This window comes from Cyrtonyx montezumae, unplaced genomic scaffold, assembly GCF_038088225.1.
Source record: "Cyrtonyx montezumae isolate F1298 unplaced genomic scaffold, pur_monq_1.0 scaffold_1, whole genome shotgun sequence".
In the NCBI taxonomy this organism is placed as follows: domain Eukaryota; kingdom Metazoa; phylum Chordata; class Aves; order Galliformes; family Odontophoridae; genus Cyrtonyx; species Cyrtonyx montezumae.
The window spans coordinates 27,734,618-27,752,827 of record NW_027071825.1 but is presented as its reverse complement, the minus strand read 5'-3'; the positions used below and the strand labels follow the sequence as shown (position 1 = coordinate 27,752,827).

General features: G+C 39.9%; 1 protein-coding gene across 3 annotated transcripts in view; it reads left to right on the top strand.

Moving 5' to 3' along the window:
* PLA2G4A (phospholipase A2 group IVA) overlaps positions 1 to 18,210 on the top strand; it is a 59,223-nt gene that overhangs the window by 18,950 nt on the left and 22,063 nt on the right. For all 3 annotated transcript variants that reach the window (XM_065745503.1, XM_065745492.1, XM_065745511.1), the window contains 4 exons: positions 3,194 to 3,307; positions 6,249 to 6,286; positions 8,283 to 8,424; positions 15,102 to 15,238. In XM_065745503.1, the coding sequence (XP_065601575.1) occupies positions 3,194 to 3,307; positions 6,249 to 6,286; positions 8,283 to 8,424; positions 15,102 to 15,238 (431 nt within the window). The remainder of the gene's footprint in view (positions 1 to 3,193; positions 3,308 to 6,248; positions 6,287 to 8,282; positions 8,425 to 15,101; positions 15,239 to 18,210) is intronic.

Here is an 18,210-nt window from a genome sequence, read left to right as displayed (position 1 = left end):
CTAAATAGTTCAAGATCCTAAAATTGTATTGTGCTTCCAAAAATGCTCCCTCTGCTCCTGTGGTGAGGATCAGATTTGCAGTTCAGAGAAGAAGAATCATGTGGGCCGCTTATGGGAGCATGAAGAACCTTCACGTCCATCCTGCCCATGTGACAGCAACATCAGAGAAATCAGAGTAACTTCACAATTGTTTCACAGAAAGGAGATTATGCAAAACAGCTTCTGACATTTTATGTTGTGCAACAGTCACGTGAGTTGGTTTCCACTATTTTGGTCATATGCACGCAGCCTGACCACGTGAAACCTGAGAAAAGGTTGAAATCTCTAACTTAGTTGTTAGTTTGTCATGAAAATATAGGTGCAGAGTTACCAGGACTTAGGAACTGAGTGATCATTTGTGGAAATGTGAAGAAGAAAAGAATTTGAGTTCATCAACTTGCCTTTGTTGCTGAATGGGAAATAAAAATTAAATTAATTTTGCTGGATAATACTCTTTGTGGATTCTAACAGAATGCTTAGCACAGACAGTTTCCTGCTCTCTTTGTAGATGTGGTATTTCCTGGGGTCTGCAGGAGTAACAATTAACTGAGTCCTGTGAACAGAAAAAAACATCTGCAGCCTTGCTTTCTGTTTTAATATAAGAATTTGGGAATAGGTTTCGAGATTGCAAAAAAAAAAAAAAGTGTTTTTGTATATAAGTGACTCTGTTTTCAATTGACATAAATGCATTACTTGCAGATTTTCAAATGGAATGTATAGAGTTGCAGTCAGATCCTCAACTTGAAAATTTGATCTTGTCTCTTTACAAGACTTTTCTGATTCTCTCTGAAATATCCCTCACTTCACATGATTCATGCCATTGCTTGGCAGTACGTAAATTTGTGACCATTTTCAAGGGTGAAATACATATACACACTATACTATATACTGGATCAGGGCCAGTCAGCGTGGGTTTATGAATTGTAGATACTGTCTGACAAACCATATTTCATTCTCTAACAAGGTGACTTGCTTAGTGGATGAGGGTAAGGCTGTCGATGTGGTCTACCTGGACTTCAGTAAGGCCTTTGACACTGTCCCACACAGCATTCTTGTGGAGAAGCTGGCTGCCCATGGTTTGGATGGGCATATGCTCCACTGGGTGAAACACTGGATGGCTGGGCCCAAAGAGTTGTGGTCAATGGAGTTAAATCCAGTTGGCCTGACACAAGTGGTGTCCCCCAGGGCTTGGTACTGAGGCCGCTTATGTTCATCAGTGTACATAAATCCGTGGGCTCCGATGGGATGCATCCACATATGCTGAGGGAGTTGGCAGAGGTGATTGCTGAACTGCTCTCTATCATCTTCAAGAGGTCTTGGAGAATGGGAGGTGTGCCTGAAGACTAGTGAATAGTCAGTGTCACTCTGATCTTCAAAAAGAGCAAGAAGAAGGATCTGGGGGAGTGCAGGCCAGTCAGCTTCACGTTCGTCCCTGGAAAGGTAATGGAAAACAGTTTGTTCTGGATGCCATCTCCAGGCAACTGGAAGAGAAGGAAGTTATCAGTAGTCAGCATGGGTTCACCGGGGGAAGTCATGCTTATGTGGGTGTGAGCACAGTGAGGGGTGAGTGGTGCGTTTCAGCAGTGGTGACAGGGGCTGCGACATGCAGGCTTGTGTTCATTGCAGGTGAATATGTGTAGCTAATAGTGAAGGCCGTGTTGAAAAATAGATTTTTGTAGCTGAGAATTTGCTCTATCAAATAGTGCTGTTGTGCTTTTTGTATGTGTTGTGGTTTCCATGGAAATAAATAGGAGGTGTTACTTTTGGGGAGGCCTATGTATCTGCAACCCAAGTCAATTCCTTTTCACTCACTGTGGCCCAGGCAAGCCAAAAGGGCACCTGTGCTGTAAGAGAGCACAGCAGATTTCATTTGAAGTGGAATTTGGAAATGTATCTTTACAATAACTAAAGGTTGTTGCTGTTTTGTGAGGCAGGTGCTATAAAATTTTGTGGAAATTGCCTGCAAAGAGCCAGCAATACCATGTAATAATGGTTATTTTTGGACCTGTTTGATTTATATCTCCATAAACATACATATACTATTCACAGTAAACCCCCTCTTCCCCATGAAAAGTATATTCTTTAGGTTAAAGCTGGTACTTTTGTTCTGACATTGTGGTACATACACACACAGAGTCCATAGTGAAGCCTTTGGATTCTCTGTGGAGGACAGTGTCAGAAGTCAAACCTGCAAAACCCACTTAAAGCTTATTTTCTGAATTCCTGGGCTCATGCAGTCTCCACAACCTCCTCTACTCCTCAGGTTGTTTAAATTTTTGACACTGTCTAAAGTACAGTTTTTACTTTGAAGTGTAGGAAGCTCTCCAAGATCTTACTGTTGCTGTTGGTTTCAGAAGTCAGCCCGGGGAAGTTACAACAGTGAACATCAGGTTCTGTGAGGAAACAGAAGCACATAGATGGCATTAAAATACAGATGTAACTAAAATACAGTTCATTTTAAAGAATTGATTGTGGCCCAGGATGAAACAAATTCTCTATAGCTGAGAGGAGGTTGAACTCTGATATATAGAGGAGGTATAACTCTGATATATTCTCTTCTGTCAGCATCAGTGTTTGGATGGTTTTGCATTTTGAGAAGGTATACACTCTGATATAGAAGATGAGAAGAGAGCTGAGAGGTCTAGTTTGATGTGCAGTAAAGTTTGTTGTTGTTTGGAATGCTGTGCATTTTTCCAAATCGTTGATATGAAATTCTTGGTCTGTGAAAAGAAGGTTAGGACACATGGGTTCCATCTTAGCTGAAAAGTTGCATTATGTTTTTTGGCATATGATGGTTAAAACACTATTGACTTTTCCATGGAGAAGTACTAGCTAGAAATTGAAATAATTATATATATAAAATTCATATAATTTCAAGTAATTATATCTACTTAGAAATGTGATCAGTTTACTGATAGTAAAGGTGCTCAGATGAAAAATGCTTTGTGAATGATACTGTCATGCTCACTCTGTTGAACGCCTTAAAAAAGCTACCTATGCTTATCTTCCTTCAAGTGGATATCCTTGGATGTTGACTAGATTGGGTTAGTTACATTCTTTTCCTTATCCCTTTTTAAGTTACTTTAGACATAATCTATATGGAACTAAAAAGGGATTTACCAGTGTTGAATTGAATGCCCATTTATCTTTTTAGGTAACTTTGATGGATGCCAACTATGTCATGGATGAGACTCTTGGTATGGCCACGTTTCCTATATCCTCTCTGAAGCTGGGAGAGAAGAAGGAGGTCCAATTAACTTTCAACAATGTGAGCTGCAACATTTGTACCTTTGTGTTTTTATGTGGCTGTGAACGTGTTTGGAAGTTTGTAATTGGTGCCTGAACTGAGGGCACCTAAACCATCCTGTAGATCTGAATATACCTGGTTAGATACAGCTTCTTCACAAATCATGTAGATGTTGGTGTTTGGAAAGCCTGGGCTATGTTAGTGTCTAGAAAGCCTGAGTTACATTTCCTAAGGAATCTCACTGAGTCTGATGTTACTCAGTTTACCCTTCATAAGTCACTTCATAAGAAAAAACATTTAGCTTGCACTTGCAACCCAGATTAAAAGTACAAATCTTCATTGCTATTTAAGGCTATGTTTCATCAACATGGTTTTGCATTTAAAATGCAAAATGGGGGATTATATCCCTCACTGGGTAATGGCAGCAGTCTTTTGGTCAGGAAAATAGCTAAATATTTGGAGGCTTTGACGGGGAAATCTCTGCTGACGGTTGCACGCACGATCCTGAAGCGGATTTCCTGAGCATTCGGTGTTGGCCATGGTTAAACACAGAGCTGCCTACTGGCACTGTATTTATCTCTTTGCAGTCCTGCTGAGAGGAGAATGAAGAAGTGCAGTAGCACTGAATGGTTTTCTTTCTGAGAGAATCCTCTTTATAAGTCCAGCATCAAACTTATGTGCTCCAAACAGGTTTCTGCACCAATTGGTTCAATTCAATTTAATGGTCTTTGTTATATGGATTTTATTGTGCTGTATATTACCTCTACTACTTGAAGCTTGTGACTTCCAGAAAGCTAACAGAAATTCTTTTATTAGTATGCACTGCAATTGGTATGAATGGCTTGTTGCAGTACAACTGTGGTTAACATTAATGATACATTACTGCATGTGGTGCTGTTAAAAAAAAAAAAGAATAAAAAACAGAGATAAATTCCACTTTGATTATTTTCTTTAAACTCATATACAAAACAAATGTTGTCAGTTTAACAAAGGATTGCCTGCCTGCACGTTAACTCCTGGAAATTGTTGTTAAATCTGTTAATAATTTAATTTGTTCTACGTGTATTAAAACATCAAAGTGTAATAGAGTACTGTATTGGGAGCCATTCTGAACGTAGTTCATCAGTTGTGATTATATCCCTCAAATCTGCTTGTCTTTGTATATACCATGTGCAGATACTGTATGTATTATCGATACTGCATGCATTCCTGCTTGGGGCTCTGATCTATTATATGGTCAGAGCTGCTGATTGTGTCTAGACTGCTGTGCTATTTTCAGCATGACACAGCTTCAAAAGTAGGCTTTGTTACAGCAGATAACTGCTTAAAGCACGTTTGTTGGGAAGCAGAGAGCTCTGTACATGAGCCTCAGCATTTAACTTGAGGTTGCCTTTGTAAACTCCGAAGCAAATGGGAACGGGACGTCAAGTCAGGCTGAGTCCTGTGCAGACATTTTGCATGCACAGCCCCGTATCCTTGAGGCTTCTTGGGCAGTCTGTGTAAGGTAAAAAAGAGACACGCTCTTTCACTGCTGGAACATTTCCCTTCGAGGGTTTATTTAGTTCTGCGTGCATACATTTCTTCAACCACTGAATCACTGCATGTTTTCTGAAGTGCATTCTAAATTAATAATGTCAGGTGCTGGAATAGCATAGTTGCTACCCTGCCTTTGATGTGTTTCCATAAACGTCTCTGCTTTGTTCCTTCGTGTTCACCCTTTGTTTCTCTGCCTTTCCTTTCTCTGTCCTGTTGCTGTGCCTCCCTCCCTGCGTGCAGTGCCGGTGAGGAAGGCAGCAGAGTGTGCCCTGTCCCCATCTGCTCTGCACTCAGCAGGAGACGTTCATCCACTTGTAGCCCTGTGCCCTCTGATCACATCCTGCAGGTGGGGAAGGGAATACACGAGTAAGAGGCAGAGTGAAGGAAGACACTGTGTGTTACACACCTGCAGGGCTGTACTGACCTGTCAGTGGCCATTTCCTGTGAGAGCTTGAGGAGATAAACATGCATGTCTATCCTTAGTCTAGCAAGCTTGTACTCTCGGATTGGGCCTAACGATGGTGATTGGTGGTTTAACCATCTTTTTGTCAACTTTGCTTGTAGGGAATCCCATTAAGTGCTCTATGTAGGAGGCAGAGAGGACCAAGCTGTAGCTATGGTGAGGTAGATCCACGTAGCCTGCAGGAGTGCTGTGAGATTCCTGTCCCTCACTGTGTAGCTAGTACCTTCTGCATGTGCAGCTGATCAGCTAGTTATTACCAGAGCTGTTATACTTGCTAAAAAACACTTGAATTGTTCCTTTTGGTGCTGACAATGAACCAGTGTTTTGTCACACTGATTATTCTAAAGAGGTGGTAGAAATGTTTGATTTGGTCTTCTCAGTGTATTGCACAGCTGGTGCTTAATAGAAGTGAAATCACGATGTAATGATGTTCATTAATTTACTTGCATCTTTCATGTGTTTGTAAGCTCTAGCTCCTCCTGACAATTTAAGCATTTTTATTTACCTGTGAAAAGCATCGGGTGACTTGTGTGGAGCACAAGTTGCAGCTGGAAGCTGTGAAATTTGTCCAGGGAACTGGGTAGCATAGCAGATAGACTGGCCACATCGTCAGTGTATGAAAGCAATCAGATCCCTTCAGACCAGACATGAGTAACTGTCTAAAAGTGATTGTCAGTGAAAAAAGGGAAGATAATGGCATGTAACCGGTGAAAGCCAGCACCTATCTGCACCTATCTGCATTTTCTTGGGTTTTTGGTGCTTGTGCACATGGTATGCATCATGTATGCTTTAAAAAAGGCTATGCTAAAAATAAACTCACTAACGCATTTTAGCAATTCCTTCTGTTTTCAGTGAAGTGACTTTAAAAAGCTTGTAACATTAGTCAGCTGTCTGTGTGTTGTCTTTTTTTTTTCCTCTTTTTGCTGAAAGTGTTGTAATTGAGTTTAAAACTCTCTTGTGTAGGTTACAGAAATGACTTTGGAGTTGTCTCTTGAAGTGTGGTAAGTATCACCTATCAAAACTCAGAAATAAATAAGTAAAAAGAAAATTACTAGCAACTAAGGCCTTTTTTATTTTATTCCATTTGTTACATTTTTTTTTAATTGTGCCATATTGAGTACAAAAATTCTTAGTTTTAACATTGAAATACCAAGGACTAAAAAAATCAAACTTGAAAATTGTGGGTTATTTCCTCACAGCAGTTGTCTTATCAACTTGAACAGCATTACTTTTCTGAATAGTTTTTCCAAATGTTGGCAGGATCAAGGCTATTGTACTTGACATTCACATCTTGGCTTGTGTTAAGTGCTTTCCTTTTCAAGGGCTCTCCCTCATGAACTCTTAGACATCAGCTTCAGCTTTTACCCTTGTTATTTTAGCTCCTGTAGTGACTTTGCATCTCCTGGTAGCTTTTAGTATATGTGTATACTCAATACAGAGCTGCCCTGAGGTGTACCTGAGTGTAGTATTGAGGTCAAAATGGAAGATCTCAGGGCAAGATTTCTTATAAAGCTGAGCAGATACTTGCTTTTTTTATTTTTTAATCTACTTTCTTTCACTATCTTTCTTCCTCTTTCTCAGCCTTTGAAAGACAAAAAATCACCTTGAATCATAATCAGAAAAATGTCTTTTAAGTCTAGAAATGAATTACTGAGGACAAGCCATTTAGGGAGTCTTTTTTTTTTCTTGCTATAGCTATAAATAACAGCACTGAGCTCTGTAACTAAATGTAGAGCTCTATGTACGACTCTGGAGGCTGACAGACAGCCCCCAGGTGTAATTTTTGTTCATAATTCGATGCTAGTAGAGATAGATTTGTGGGTGATGTTTGAGACCACCCCTATAACACCCAGAGCTCTTAATTATGAGTATTTCATATCTCAGACTTTAAATGACTGTAAGATGCCTGGCTGTGTCTGGCTGTCGCATTGGCAGTAGATACTAAAGTAGTAAAGCAGAAGGATCTAGTTGAGTTCTACTCTGCTACGTACTGATGGCCACATGGATTTGGGGTTCTGTGGGGTTCTGCAGTTCATGATATTGTATATTTTCATGGAACATTGCTTGTGAGCAGTCCTTTTTTCAAAAAAATGGGAATTTTATTGAGGCAGTTACCAGGAAGAATCTGTATGCCTGTCCTCACTGCTACCTGGCAGAGACAGTGCTGTAACAGGTCACTCCTGTGCAAGTACCTGTCACTCACTTGCACACCTGTGTTTGAGAGGGACCCTGCTGAGCTTAGTTATCACATTCACAAAATTGATCTTAAGCAGGGGGTAACTTCTGGGCTGGCAATAGTGAGACTTTTTCTGAAGACCTTTTTCTAAAGGGAGAAAACGTCTGTCAGGCTCTGAAAACTGGCAGTGCTGAATTTAGACCCGTGGGGTGACATGCTGACTCGGTTCCTGCCTTGTTAATCTCAAATGAGAAGTGGGAGCTGGAGCTGTGGCTCTTATTTAAATATGGCATTGAGATCCTTTCACAGCCCTGTGTTTGCTCCTGATCACATGGGGCAGGAAAATAGCTGGAGAAAGAGGCTTTGTTTTTCTTATCTCCAGTCAGTGCAATCTCTGCTGAGATCCATACAGCTTTTGATAGCAAGACTGAATAGGTATGGTGTCAGAATTGCCCTCACCTCCCCTTAAGAATATACAGTAGCACATGTGAACCTTTTTTCGTTGTTTTTGGTGGATAAATAGAGAATTCAAACTTCTAGGCTAAAAATTTGTAGTCATTTCATCATTTAATATATTAATTTTACTTTTTGAGACTAGGAGCTGCATATTTTGTTTCTTTTATGTTAGGATTGCTATATGAAATACGTATCTCTCTGACACAGTTTGTCATTGTTTTGTGCTTCACTGTGTTGAATCACATTATGCAATTGTTGCATTAATATAGTTTTATTCTGTTTTAATTTATTTTGATCGCATAGGTGGTTTTTAAAGTTCTATTTTGAATAGGGCTTTCACTAATTCCTGTCTGTCTTGAAAACAGCTCTTCAACTGACCTTCGATTCAGCATGGCTTTGTGTGATGAGGAGAAGAAATTCCGGCAGCAGCGAAAAGACAATATCATGCACAATATGAAGTCCTTCCTAGGAGAGGAAAACAGCAAGAACTTGACCACTTCCCGTGACGTAAGTTTGAACTCCCTTGTGGAGTCCTGCATTTGTGTCTCAGGTTGAAGAAGTGTGACACATTAAGTAGAATGACAGGTAGCAATCACAGAATCAATCATAGAATTGCTCAGGTTGAAAAAGACCTTAAGTTCATTAAGTCCAACTGCAACCAAACCATGCTAACCCTAACAACCCACTGCTAAATCATGTCCCTGAGCACCACATCCAAACATTTTAAATGCATTCAGGGATGGTGACTCAACCACCTCCCTCCAGAGCCTATTCCAGTGCTTAACAACCCTTTCTGTAAATAAGTTTTTCTTATATCCAACCTGAACTTCCCCTGGTGCAACTTGAGTCCTTTTCCCCTCGTCCTGTCACCAGTGAGAAGAGACCAACCCTGCTCTCACTGCAGTCATCTTTCAGGTACTTGTAGAGAGCAATAAGGTCTCCCCTCAGCCTCCTCTTCCCCAGACTGAACAGCCCCAGTTCCTTCAGTCTCTCCTCATAGGGCATAGTCTCCAAGCCCTTCCCCAGCCTTGTTGCCCTTCTTTGGACCTGCTCCAGCACCTCAGTGTCCTTTCTGTATTGAAATGAAACTCGAGGTGAGTACAGTGTTGAGTACGGGGCTTTTTATCTACACTGGCACCTTAAAATAAAACAAAAAATTAAGTTCTAAACTGGTTCTTTGTTTTTTGGAAAGCAATGTCTGAGTTAGAATTGGGCAAAGAAGTAGACTTATCAGTGTATTTTGTTTCTTAAGATGGCTTTTTGCTCTATGGCCTTCTGCCTATGTCTAAAGGACCAGGCAGAAGAAGAGAGGTTTTAATGTTAGAGTTGGTTTATAAATTGCTTCTTTCTTCTACTGTAGCCTGTTTTGTAGAACTGGGCTTATGAAGTTTTAATTCTTAGGGAGTATCTGAAGCTGCAGCTTTCATCAGCTCACTAGTGTTCTGTGCTAGTGAGCCCAGCAGAAAAGTGAACTGGGCAGAGCAAGATGGATTGATAATGATTTGGGTCATGTGGAAGATATGATATGTGCTGAACCTTACCACTCCTTTCTGTGATTTTGTACTACAGTGTTTTATTTTGAGTTAATACACTCAGTACAGGTTCAGTTACTCTTCTTTCTTCCCTTCTTGATCCCTCTCCTTTTTTGCTCCCAGTCTTGGGATAGCAATGAACAAAACTGGTGAACTTATCTGGCTTTAAAATACTGATTCCTTTTGTGCTTTTTAGTATAAGCAGAATGTGACTATTTCGCAGGAACCTGAGCCAACACAGAATTTTCTTCTAAATTTCTGTGGAGTTTTGAGTAGGGAGTGACCATATTATTGATGTAAATCTTTGAACTTGATCTTACTAAGTAAAACGTGCATGGCGTGATTTTTCTGAGTAAGATGAAAATATGATAGTGTTTATTTTATTTATTTTATTTTTATGTATTTATTTTATTTGTAGTAATATATACAATACATGTTGTGTAAGAATATTTTCAGGGTGTTTTTTTTTCTTAATGCAGTGCAATTATTTTACTGTTCATACATACAAATCTTACCAGGATACATAGCTGTGGATGACATTGGTGTGGTTTTCTATAGCAGACGTATATTTGTCAGAAAAGATGCAAAGATGTTCTGCCAAGGTCCAGGTAAAACTGGAGCAGATCTTAGTGCCTGAAGTATCAGTTCTGTGCAGATGGCATATGTGCATGAGTAAATCTCATTACTGGAAAAGCTGGCTAAGCTTTCATATTTTTTTTATCATCATCTTTCCTTGGTATCCTTCACTGTCTCAAAGTTCATCAGTTAAGCTGCATCTACCAAGACCAGAGAATATTTGTGGACTTATCAGCCCTAGAAGGACTGAGATAATGCTGTCACCCCCGTTTTAATTTGCCAAGTGTGCATTTCTAAGCTGGTATGTCAAATTATTTATCTGCTTCCAGCAGTGAAAAATCCTTTTTGTTCAAATTAAAATACAGTTGTATCCTTATAGCTTGTTATTTCTCCTTTTAGTGCTAGAAATGTCAGATAGCAGGAGGATTTATACCATGTTTGAAGTCTTCACATGGCTTCAGAGATCAAGATACACGATTATTCTTAGTTGCCTATGGTTTTAAACAAGTCACTTCTTCAGAATTCACTTGAGTTTCTTCGTCTGTCTGTGGCAGTGTGTGCTTTGCAGGGATTCTAGGAGACTTGAACGCTCTGAAATAATTATACCTCCCTGCATGGAAGATAATTGTGCACTTCCAAGTTTCCTTAGTTACTTTTGAACAGATTCTGGAAACACAGAAGATGAGATTTCTCATACCTCTCTGTTATTACTTATTTTAGAGGAGGTATATGATTCTATGAGACAAAATTTTCAGAGCAGTTTTTAGTAATCATCTGTGAACCCCACAGCAAGTATTTTTACTCTTTGGATGTTTTTGTCCAGGTTTAGTGCACTGTTTCCAGTGCAGATGAATGAGAACATCTGCAGCATTCATTCTCAAAACCGGATTTAATATTTTAGCTTTTTTTTTTTAATCTTTTTTTTAACCAGGTTACTGAAAAATACAATTGAGATGGTCATTTTTAGAGTTTGCTTTTCTGATATTGTATCTTTCCCAAATCTTTTTCATTTTCTTGACCAGTTAAAGAGATGAAGTAGCCAGCACTTGTTGAAATGAGGTGCCTGGTAACTGAAGTGGAATTGTTCTGCACTGAGCCTGTCCACGTGTCACAGTGCTGCTTGGTTCCTAGGAGCAGTGCAAGTATGTTGATGAAACTCTTTATCAAAATTGCAAGATCCTGTTCACTGGAGTTTGTTTGGAAGATATAATTTTTTTTTTCAGAACTAGCTTTTTTTTTTTTTTTTCCTAACAATAAGAAACCCAGGCATTTTACTTGTTCAGAGAAGTATGCAACCTTTTTGAAGTAGTGAAGAAGACCAGGTTGGATGGGGCCTGGGCAGTCAGATCTGGTGAGTGACAACCCTTCCCACAACAGGGGGTTTGGAGCTCAGTGGTCTTTAAGGTCCCTTCAACCCAAGCCATTCTGTGATTCTAAGTAGGTGTGACAGTATGGCCAGAGATGAGATGAGTAGGCTTTTGTAACCAGGGCTCTTGAATTCAGCTCGCAATGTTGCCATTGACTCACTGACAGTCTTGTGAGTCCCTTGGTCTAGGTTGCTAATCTGCTTGAATAGAGTCCCTCAAATGAGCAGGGTGCTTAGCAGCAGCCCCGGTGCATGGAGGTGTATGCATGCCTTGGTCTCCTCTGTTCTTTCTCAGTGGTGAGATGGCTTCTTCTTTTCCCTTTGCCCTCTTGTCTGCAGCTACTTTGACCCTGCCTCTGCCCTATTTGTTCTAGAACAGAACTTGTAGGATGGCTGTACATGTGATTTCAGATTTTATCCATTTCTTACCCTTAAATCTGCTAGAAACTGAATGGCATCTGACGTGCTGCTTTAACAAACCTACTTACTTGGCAGTAGTAAAAAAGCTCTATACCTTCTTCTTCACAGCAGGAAAAGACTTGTACTTTCATCACCTTGCTTATGTCTCCATGTCAGTTAGTATTAGATTGGCCAAAACAAATGGATGTAGATGTGCAGTAGATGCATCTCTCTGGTTGTTTCTTCATTACTTGAAGAAGTTCCTTACTGTGGGAGCCTTGCTTCAGCTACTGCCCTCTGCTCTAGAGCTCTTCCAGTGCATTTCTGGAAATAAAGTAGTAAATTCAGTTCTTCATGTTCTGCTTTCATATCGACAAGTGAAAACTGTGATTCTTATATGTACATATACTTCTCTGAACACCCATCCTTCCCCAGTATAGGAATCTCCAATTCTTAGTATGTCTGTGGATTAAGTATACATAAACATTTGCAGTCAGATGCTAGTAACTCTTCTTGACGTGAATGTTGATCCTACATGCAGACTTCTCTGCATTCTGAAGGAAGCTCAGATTTTCCCTTGTGCTCTTGCTGCTTTGCTGATGAATAGATTTGTTGAATAGTGGTGCTTTGGAGGTATTCTCGCATACTTTTTTCCAGCCTTGCACCTGCAAACCACCCTCTTCATCCTGTTGGGATTTGTCTGTGTAGATTAATTAGGTAGTGTTTGTAAAGAGCTTTCAAAGCCTAACTTAGGTTATTAAATTTGTGATTAGTAATGTGGCTCTTCTGTTCAAAGCTACTGCTCCATTATTGAGGTGTTGGCTTAACAAAACAAGGCATGTCCTAAGTCTTTACCTTTGCTTTGTCATTTTTTGTGTAGATAGCTATCTCTGGATGTGTGCATGATGGATGCCGATGCCAATAAATACCTGTGGTTTATATTACTAAAGCTTAACACTTATTCTTGATGCAACCAGATTACTTGATCATCTTTATAAGTAGTTTTTGCAGAAAGTAGGCCTCAGGAAATTTCTCAACTTACTGGTCACTATGTGTGATCATTTCCATGGGGCTATACAGTTTTGTTCTGTGCGTAAGTTTCACTGCTTGGAGTGTGGAGTCTACAGAAAGAAACCAAACTCAGTAGTCATGTGGTTCTGCTAATAACTCATCCCATCCATTGGCATCTTGAGTTTCAGTGAAATTTTTTACTTATTACCAGTTTGATCAGATACAGACTTTCTATGCAGCTGTGTAACATTTTTACACTTAGCAACAGCCAAGTAGTTGTCTAATCACACTGAATGGTGGAATATTCTAGATTTCTGAAAGTGGGAGCAAGGTGGGACTCTTGCTTAGTCTGAAATTCTTGATACCAATAGCAGGCGTGCTCACTGTGGAAAGCTGTGCAGTAGAAAGGAATGTCACGTCAGGGCTGGAATAATATGAGACTCCAGTAGGTACATTCTGAGTTGTAACTGAGTCTGCTTTTGCTCGGTTTGCTATCTCGTAGTAGCTAATCATGTGTACAGATGCCTGTAAATTCTCCTTTTCTCACTGGTAGCTTTTGTAAGGTTGTTGTAAATTTGAGAGCAGTGTCTTAATACTACGTAGCAGTACCTTTTTTTTTATTATTATTATTATTATCAAATGTGGTTTTAATCTCCTAGCCAAAATATTATTGTTTGTATTCTGGTTTTTATTAGTAACTCTTCTTGCCTTTGTCTCTGTCACTTAGATGTCATTTGGATTAGAGCTGGTCTTTGGATTGCTTCAAAAATTTCTGTGGCTTTGTGACTAAGAAGTTACTGAATAACTACATTTATTGCCTTTTTTGTTTGGTTTATTTCCTGGTTTATATAAAATCAGAAACAACAATCTAAAGAAATTTAGAGCATATTTTTATTAAGAAGTCTTGCTGAAAGTGGAGGCTTCTTCAAATAAATTTTAATTATTAAGATATTGGGCAATTAGTGTTCTGAGTAACAGGATATTGTGGATCCAGCAGCTTGCTGTTGCCAAGACCTGCCTTGGTTTATTCATGCAGTCTGTAGATGTACTGATTGTATCGTGAGTCTGTACTAGTGACTAAAAATTCTGTGCATTATTTCAGTTGGCAGGATGCAAAGAAGGGTCATAACAGAAGTATTTGACAAGATCAGCATACTGCAGAGTCCTGCCTCTGGTGTTCATCTCTGCAGCGTTGTCCTGGTCCTGAACTCAGGCACCTCACGGTGCCTGCAGCCCAGGCAGTTCCCGGTGTCCACCTTTGTCCCTGGTTCTTTACTGTTGGAGCAGCAGTTGCAGTACAGCATTACCACTAGTCAGTCCCTCTAGCATTTGCAGCAGGTCGTTATCACCAGTAAAGTCTTCAGACTTCTTTGATGGTTTGGCTCAGAGTTGCCCTTCGTGCTATATAAGGATCACAGCCAGATTAGGAGACTTCTGTTGGTTTATTTTAGAGAAAGCCTTACCCACTTGATCCAATTGTTTAGCCAGTCCAAATCACAATGCCCCAACATCTCTGTTCTTGACCCAGAAGCTCCCCAAAAGTAAGTTTTTGGTTTCATCCTGATGAAAGTTTCTTCAAGAAGATACTCCTCACTCTATTGGTGAAGAGGTTTATTTATTTTCCCAGTGGACCATTTTCATTGTCAAGGCTTCACAATCAAGAGTCTCCTGGTGATATCATATGAGTGTGGCAAGATCAGCCTGAGCTATTTCTCTTCCATTTCATTCACACTTCTGGTTACCAGTGATCCCTTGGTTACCAGGTAAATAGGAAGCTGAAAGGAAGTCAATCCTTGCATGAGATTTTCACCTTGGCAGAACCTTGAATCTTGTGCTGCTGGTTGGTTCCTGGTTGCTCTTGCTTGTGGTCCCATGCTGTAGTACTTCTGCTGTCCAGTTCTTGGTTAAGCAAAAAGGAATGAGTAAATGATAGACAGACACTGTACATCACTCCTGGGCCCGGTAATGCTAAGGTGGACAGTTAACCTCATGGTGCATTCATGGTACTGATCCTATTTAAAGGTTGTATCTCAGAGTGCTTTATTAAATTATTTTCCATTCTCTTGCACATGTGCCACTAAGAAACTGCAAAGTACCTTCAGGTTGTCCTGTTAGAACTTGTTATGCACGGATGAGGAAAAATGTAGGCCTTGTATCTGCTGTGAGGCTCACTGCGTGGTGACTTGATTAATTGCACAAGGTTACTAAGTTTGGCCAGTGATGAATGAATAGCATTTACTTACTACTTAAGTCTGTAACATAGCTGATGTGATGACAGACTATTCTTTTAACCTCTGCAGGTACCAGTGATAGCAGTGTTGGGTTCAGGAGGTGGATTTCGTGCCATGGTTGGATTTGCTGGAGTCATGAAAGCGCTTTATGAATCAGGAGTTTTAGACTGTGCAACTTATATCGCTGGTCTCTCTGGGTCTACTTGGTAAGGGATTTTTCTTTTTCTTTTTTCTTCAGGAACTTTGAGAACAATTTTTCATGAGAGCTGACGTTCCAGAATGCCTGGAAGGATGAAGTCAGCTTGGTCTCTCGGTGGTCATCCTAGGAGCTTTGCTAGCAGGAACATATGAAAAGTGACACTACACAAATACGCCCACATTTCTGTTAATGCTGTGTGTATTAGGGCTGTGAAACTGATTTTATCATCTTGATAGATGAACAAAAAAATATCAAGCTGTTGATACAAACCCAAGCATTTTCTGTTTTGTTTTCCTTTTCTGATTGAATGAATTAAGTTTGAAGATGAAGACTCATTCAACCCCAAGTGGATTACACTTCCCAGCAATTCTTAAAGTCACTGAAAGGTCTTCTGCTTCATTTTTAACCTCACTAGTCTTCTTCATAGTGGGTTTACTGGTGATGTCCAGGTCCTGACTGGGAATCATTTCTTAGCATAAGGTAATTTGAGCAGATGCACCTCACCTTTTAGGAAAGAATACAGTTTGCCATGCTGCAGGTGATACTGATTGCATTGTATCAGATTTATTTATTTCTTTATTTTAAAGAATAGGTCAATCAAGGTAGAAAAGATCTTCCAAGATGTCTCAACTTGAGAATGCCCTCATCAGGTAGCTGTAATGTCCTTCTGAGTCAGTGAATACTTCATGCCAGTAACAGGAGAAAATCAGTGTGATGTCACTGTGAAAGGCACTCTCTGGGTGTTATGGGCTCAGGGCTATGTAGGCAGCAGAGTAATTTGAAACCTGGTGTTACATCTGCTTTGATCAGTCTTCTGAATAAGAGGGTTGCTATTCTCCCTGACCACTGTTATGAATCCTTGGCTTGTATAAAAGTCACCCAAATTACATTCATTACAAATGTTGAAGCTATTTGTTTTCACATTTCTTAAATGAAATGATGTAACAGTTTGAAAAGCTGTGTAATTTGCATCAGCCAAAGACAGTTGGCAAATACAAGCCAAATTTCTTAACTGCTTGCCCTCCTTAGCGCTGTGTTTTCTTTGTTAAGTGGAAATTGCAGTTTTCATTGTCTAACTTTAAAAACTGTATTTTAATGTCAGTTAGTCAGTTTTCAGTAGAGGATGTTGTATCTAAAGAAAATTCTGAACTTCTCAAGGAAGTATCCCAAATGTTACAACAAATGCTTTCAATGTAACTGGTTCTTTTTCTTTGTACCACTTTAAATACTGGAGCTGAATCTGAACCAGTTTAGGGTTACCAAGTACAAGAAAGATGGTCACAGTTTGAATGTATTCCATCGGAGTACTGCCTAGGCAATTAGGGGAGTGAAGTATGTGGAAAGGTGAGATGGATAGACTTCTTTGGCCTTGAGAAGAGAAGGCGAAAGTAGTGCTATGGGGAGATCTTTCTGCTAACTTCAACAACTTAATAAGTAAAGAAAATAGGCTCTTTGGAGATGCACAGAAAAGGGAATAATGGCCATAAGTTATGGCAAGAGTAATTTGGTTAGCTATTAGGAAAATTCTTTTGCAGTGAGAATGGTCAAGCACTGTAATGGATTGCTCCATCATTACTTGACTGGGCTGGATAGGATGCCTGACTCAGTGGATGCTTGCAATGGAAGCAGGGCTTGACTGAACAAAGCCCTGAGCAACTTGATATGACTTTTTAGCTGGCTTTGCATTGAGCAGAACCCTGGACTAGAGGCCTCAAGGTTTCTTCCTCTCAGTCTAAATCACAGGATTATATGAATGTCTGGTTTATTTAAGACTGAGGGAAAATTGCTATTTTTGGAGTAGTGAAATATTCATGATTGGGGAATGTGCCTGAGATGAGTTTTACACACTGGTCAAACTCTAAGGAAGTACATGAATTTTGGTTATATGTTCTAAGAGTGTTTCCTTAGAGTTGCTATTTAAAACAGATAATGATCTGTTCTATTCCTCATTATTTTTTTTCAATTATTTTCATCTTTGGGGTGAAGGTTGATCCCCACTCCCATAATATATGGAGAGTTTCTGAATGCTGGATTTTTTTTAAATGCCAGAACAATCTCTGAACTAAAAATTACGAATTTCTGATTCATATTTAACTGTAAGAGGTTAGTACCCTGGAACATGTTTCTGCTGTATTTTTTGGTTGGTGTGGCAGATTGCCACTCTTTGTTAAATGATAAATGATCTGGATCTACTTTTTCCAATTTGCATCAAAAATGGATGGTCTTGACTGAGGAGCAGTTGAATTATGTGGCATAGTGTTTCCCTGTACTCAGCACTGGTACCTCAAATACTGAGTTCAGTTTTGGTCGCCTCGCCCCTCAAGGAAGACATGGAGGCCTTGAAGCGTGTCCAGAGAAGGGCAACAAAGCTGGTGAGGGGTCTGGAGCACAGGCCTTATGAGGAGCGGCTGAGGGAGCTGGGATTGTTCAGTATGGAGAAGAGGAGGCTCAGAGGAGACCTTATTGCTCTCTATAACTACCTGAAGGGAGATTGTAGTGAGCTGGAGATCAGCCTCTTCTCTTCTGTAACTGGTGATAGGATGAGAGAGGATGGCTGTAAGTGGCACCAGGGGAAATTCATACTGAATGTTAGGAAATATTGATCCAAGTGAGTGGTCAGGCACTGGAATGGGCTGTGCAGGGAGGCAGTGGAGTCACCGACACTGGAGATGTTCAGGATACATTTAGATATTGTGTTGAGGAGCATGGTTTAGAGAGAACTATTGGTGATCGGTGGATGGTTGGACTGGATGATCTTGTAGGTCTTTTCCAACCTTGGTTATTCTGTAATTCTATGAAAGCTTGTCAGTAGGAAGTAATACACAGTCCTTGTTCTGAAAATATGTCAGCTGAACATGTGGTCCTTTCTCTAGAAAACCCAGGTGTGAATACATAGGTCACCTAATATAATCCTATAGAACGTGTATTAAAATAGCAAGATTATCTGAACTGATTTAGTCAGAATCAAATTTGTAAACA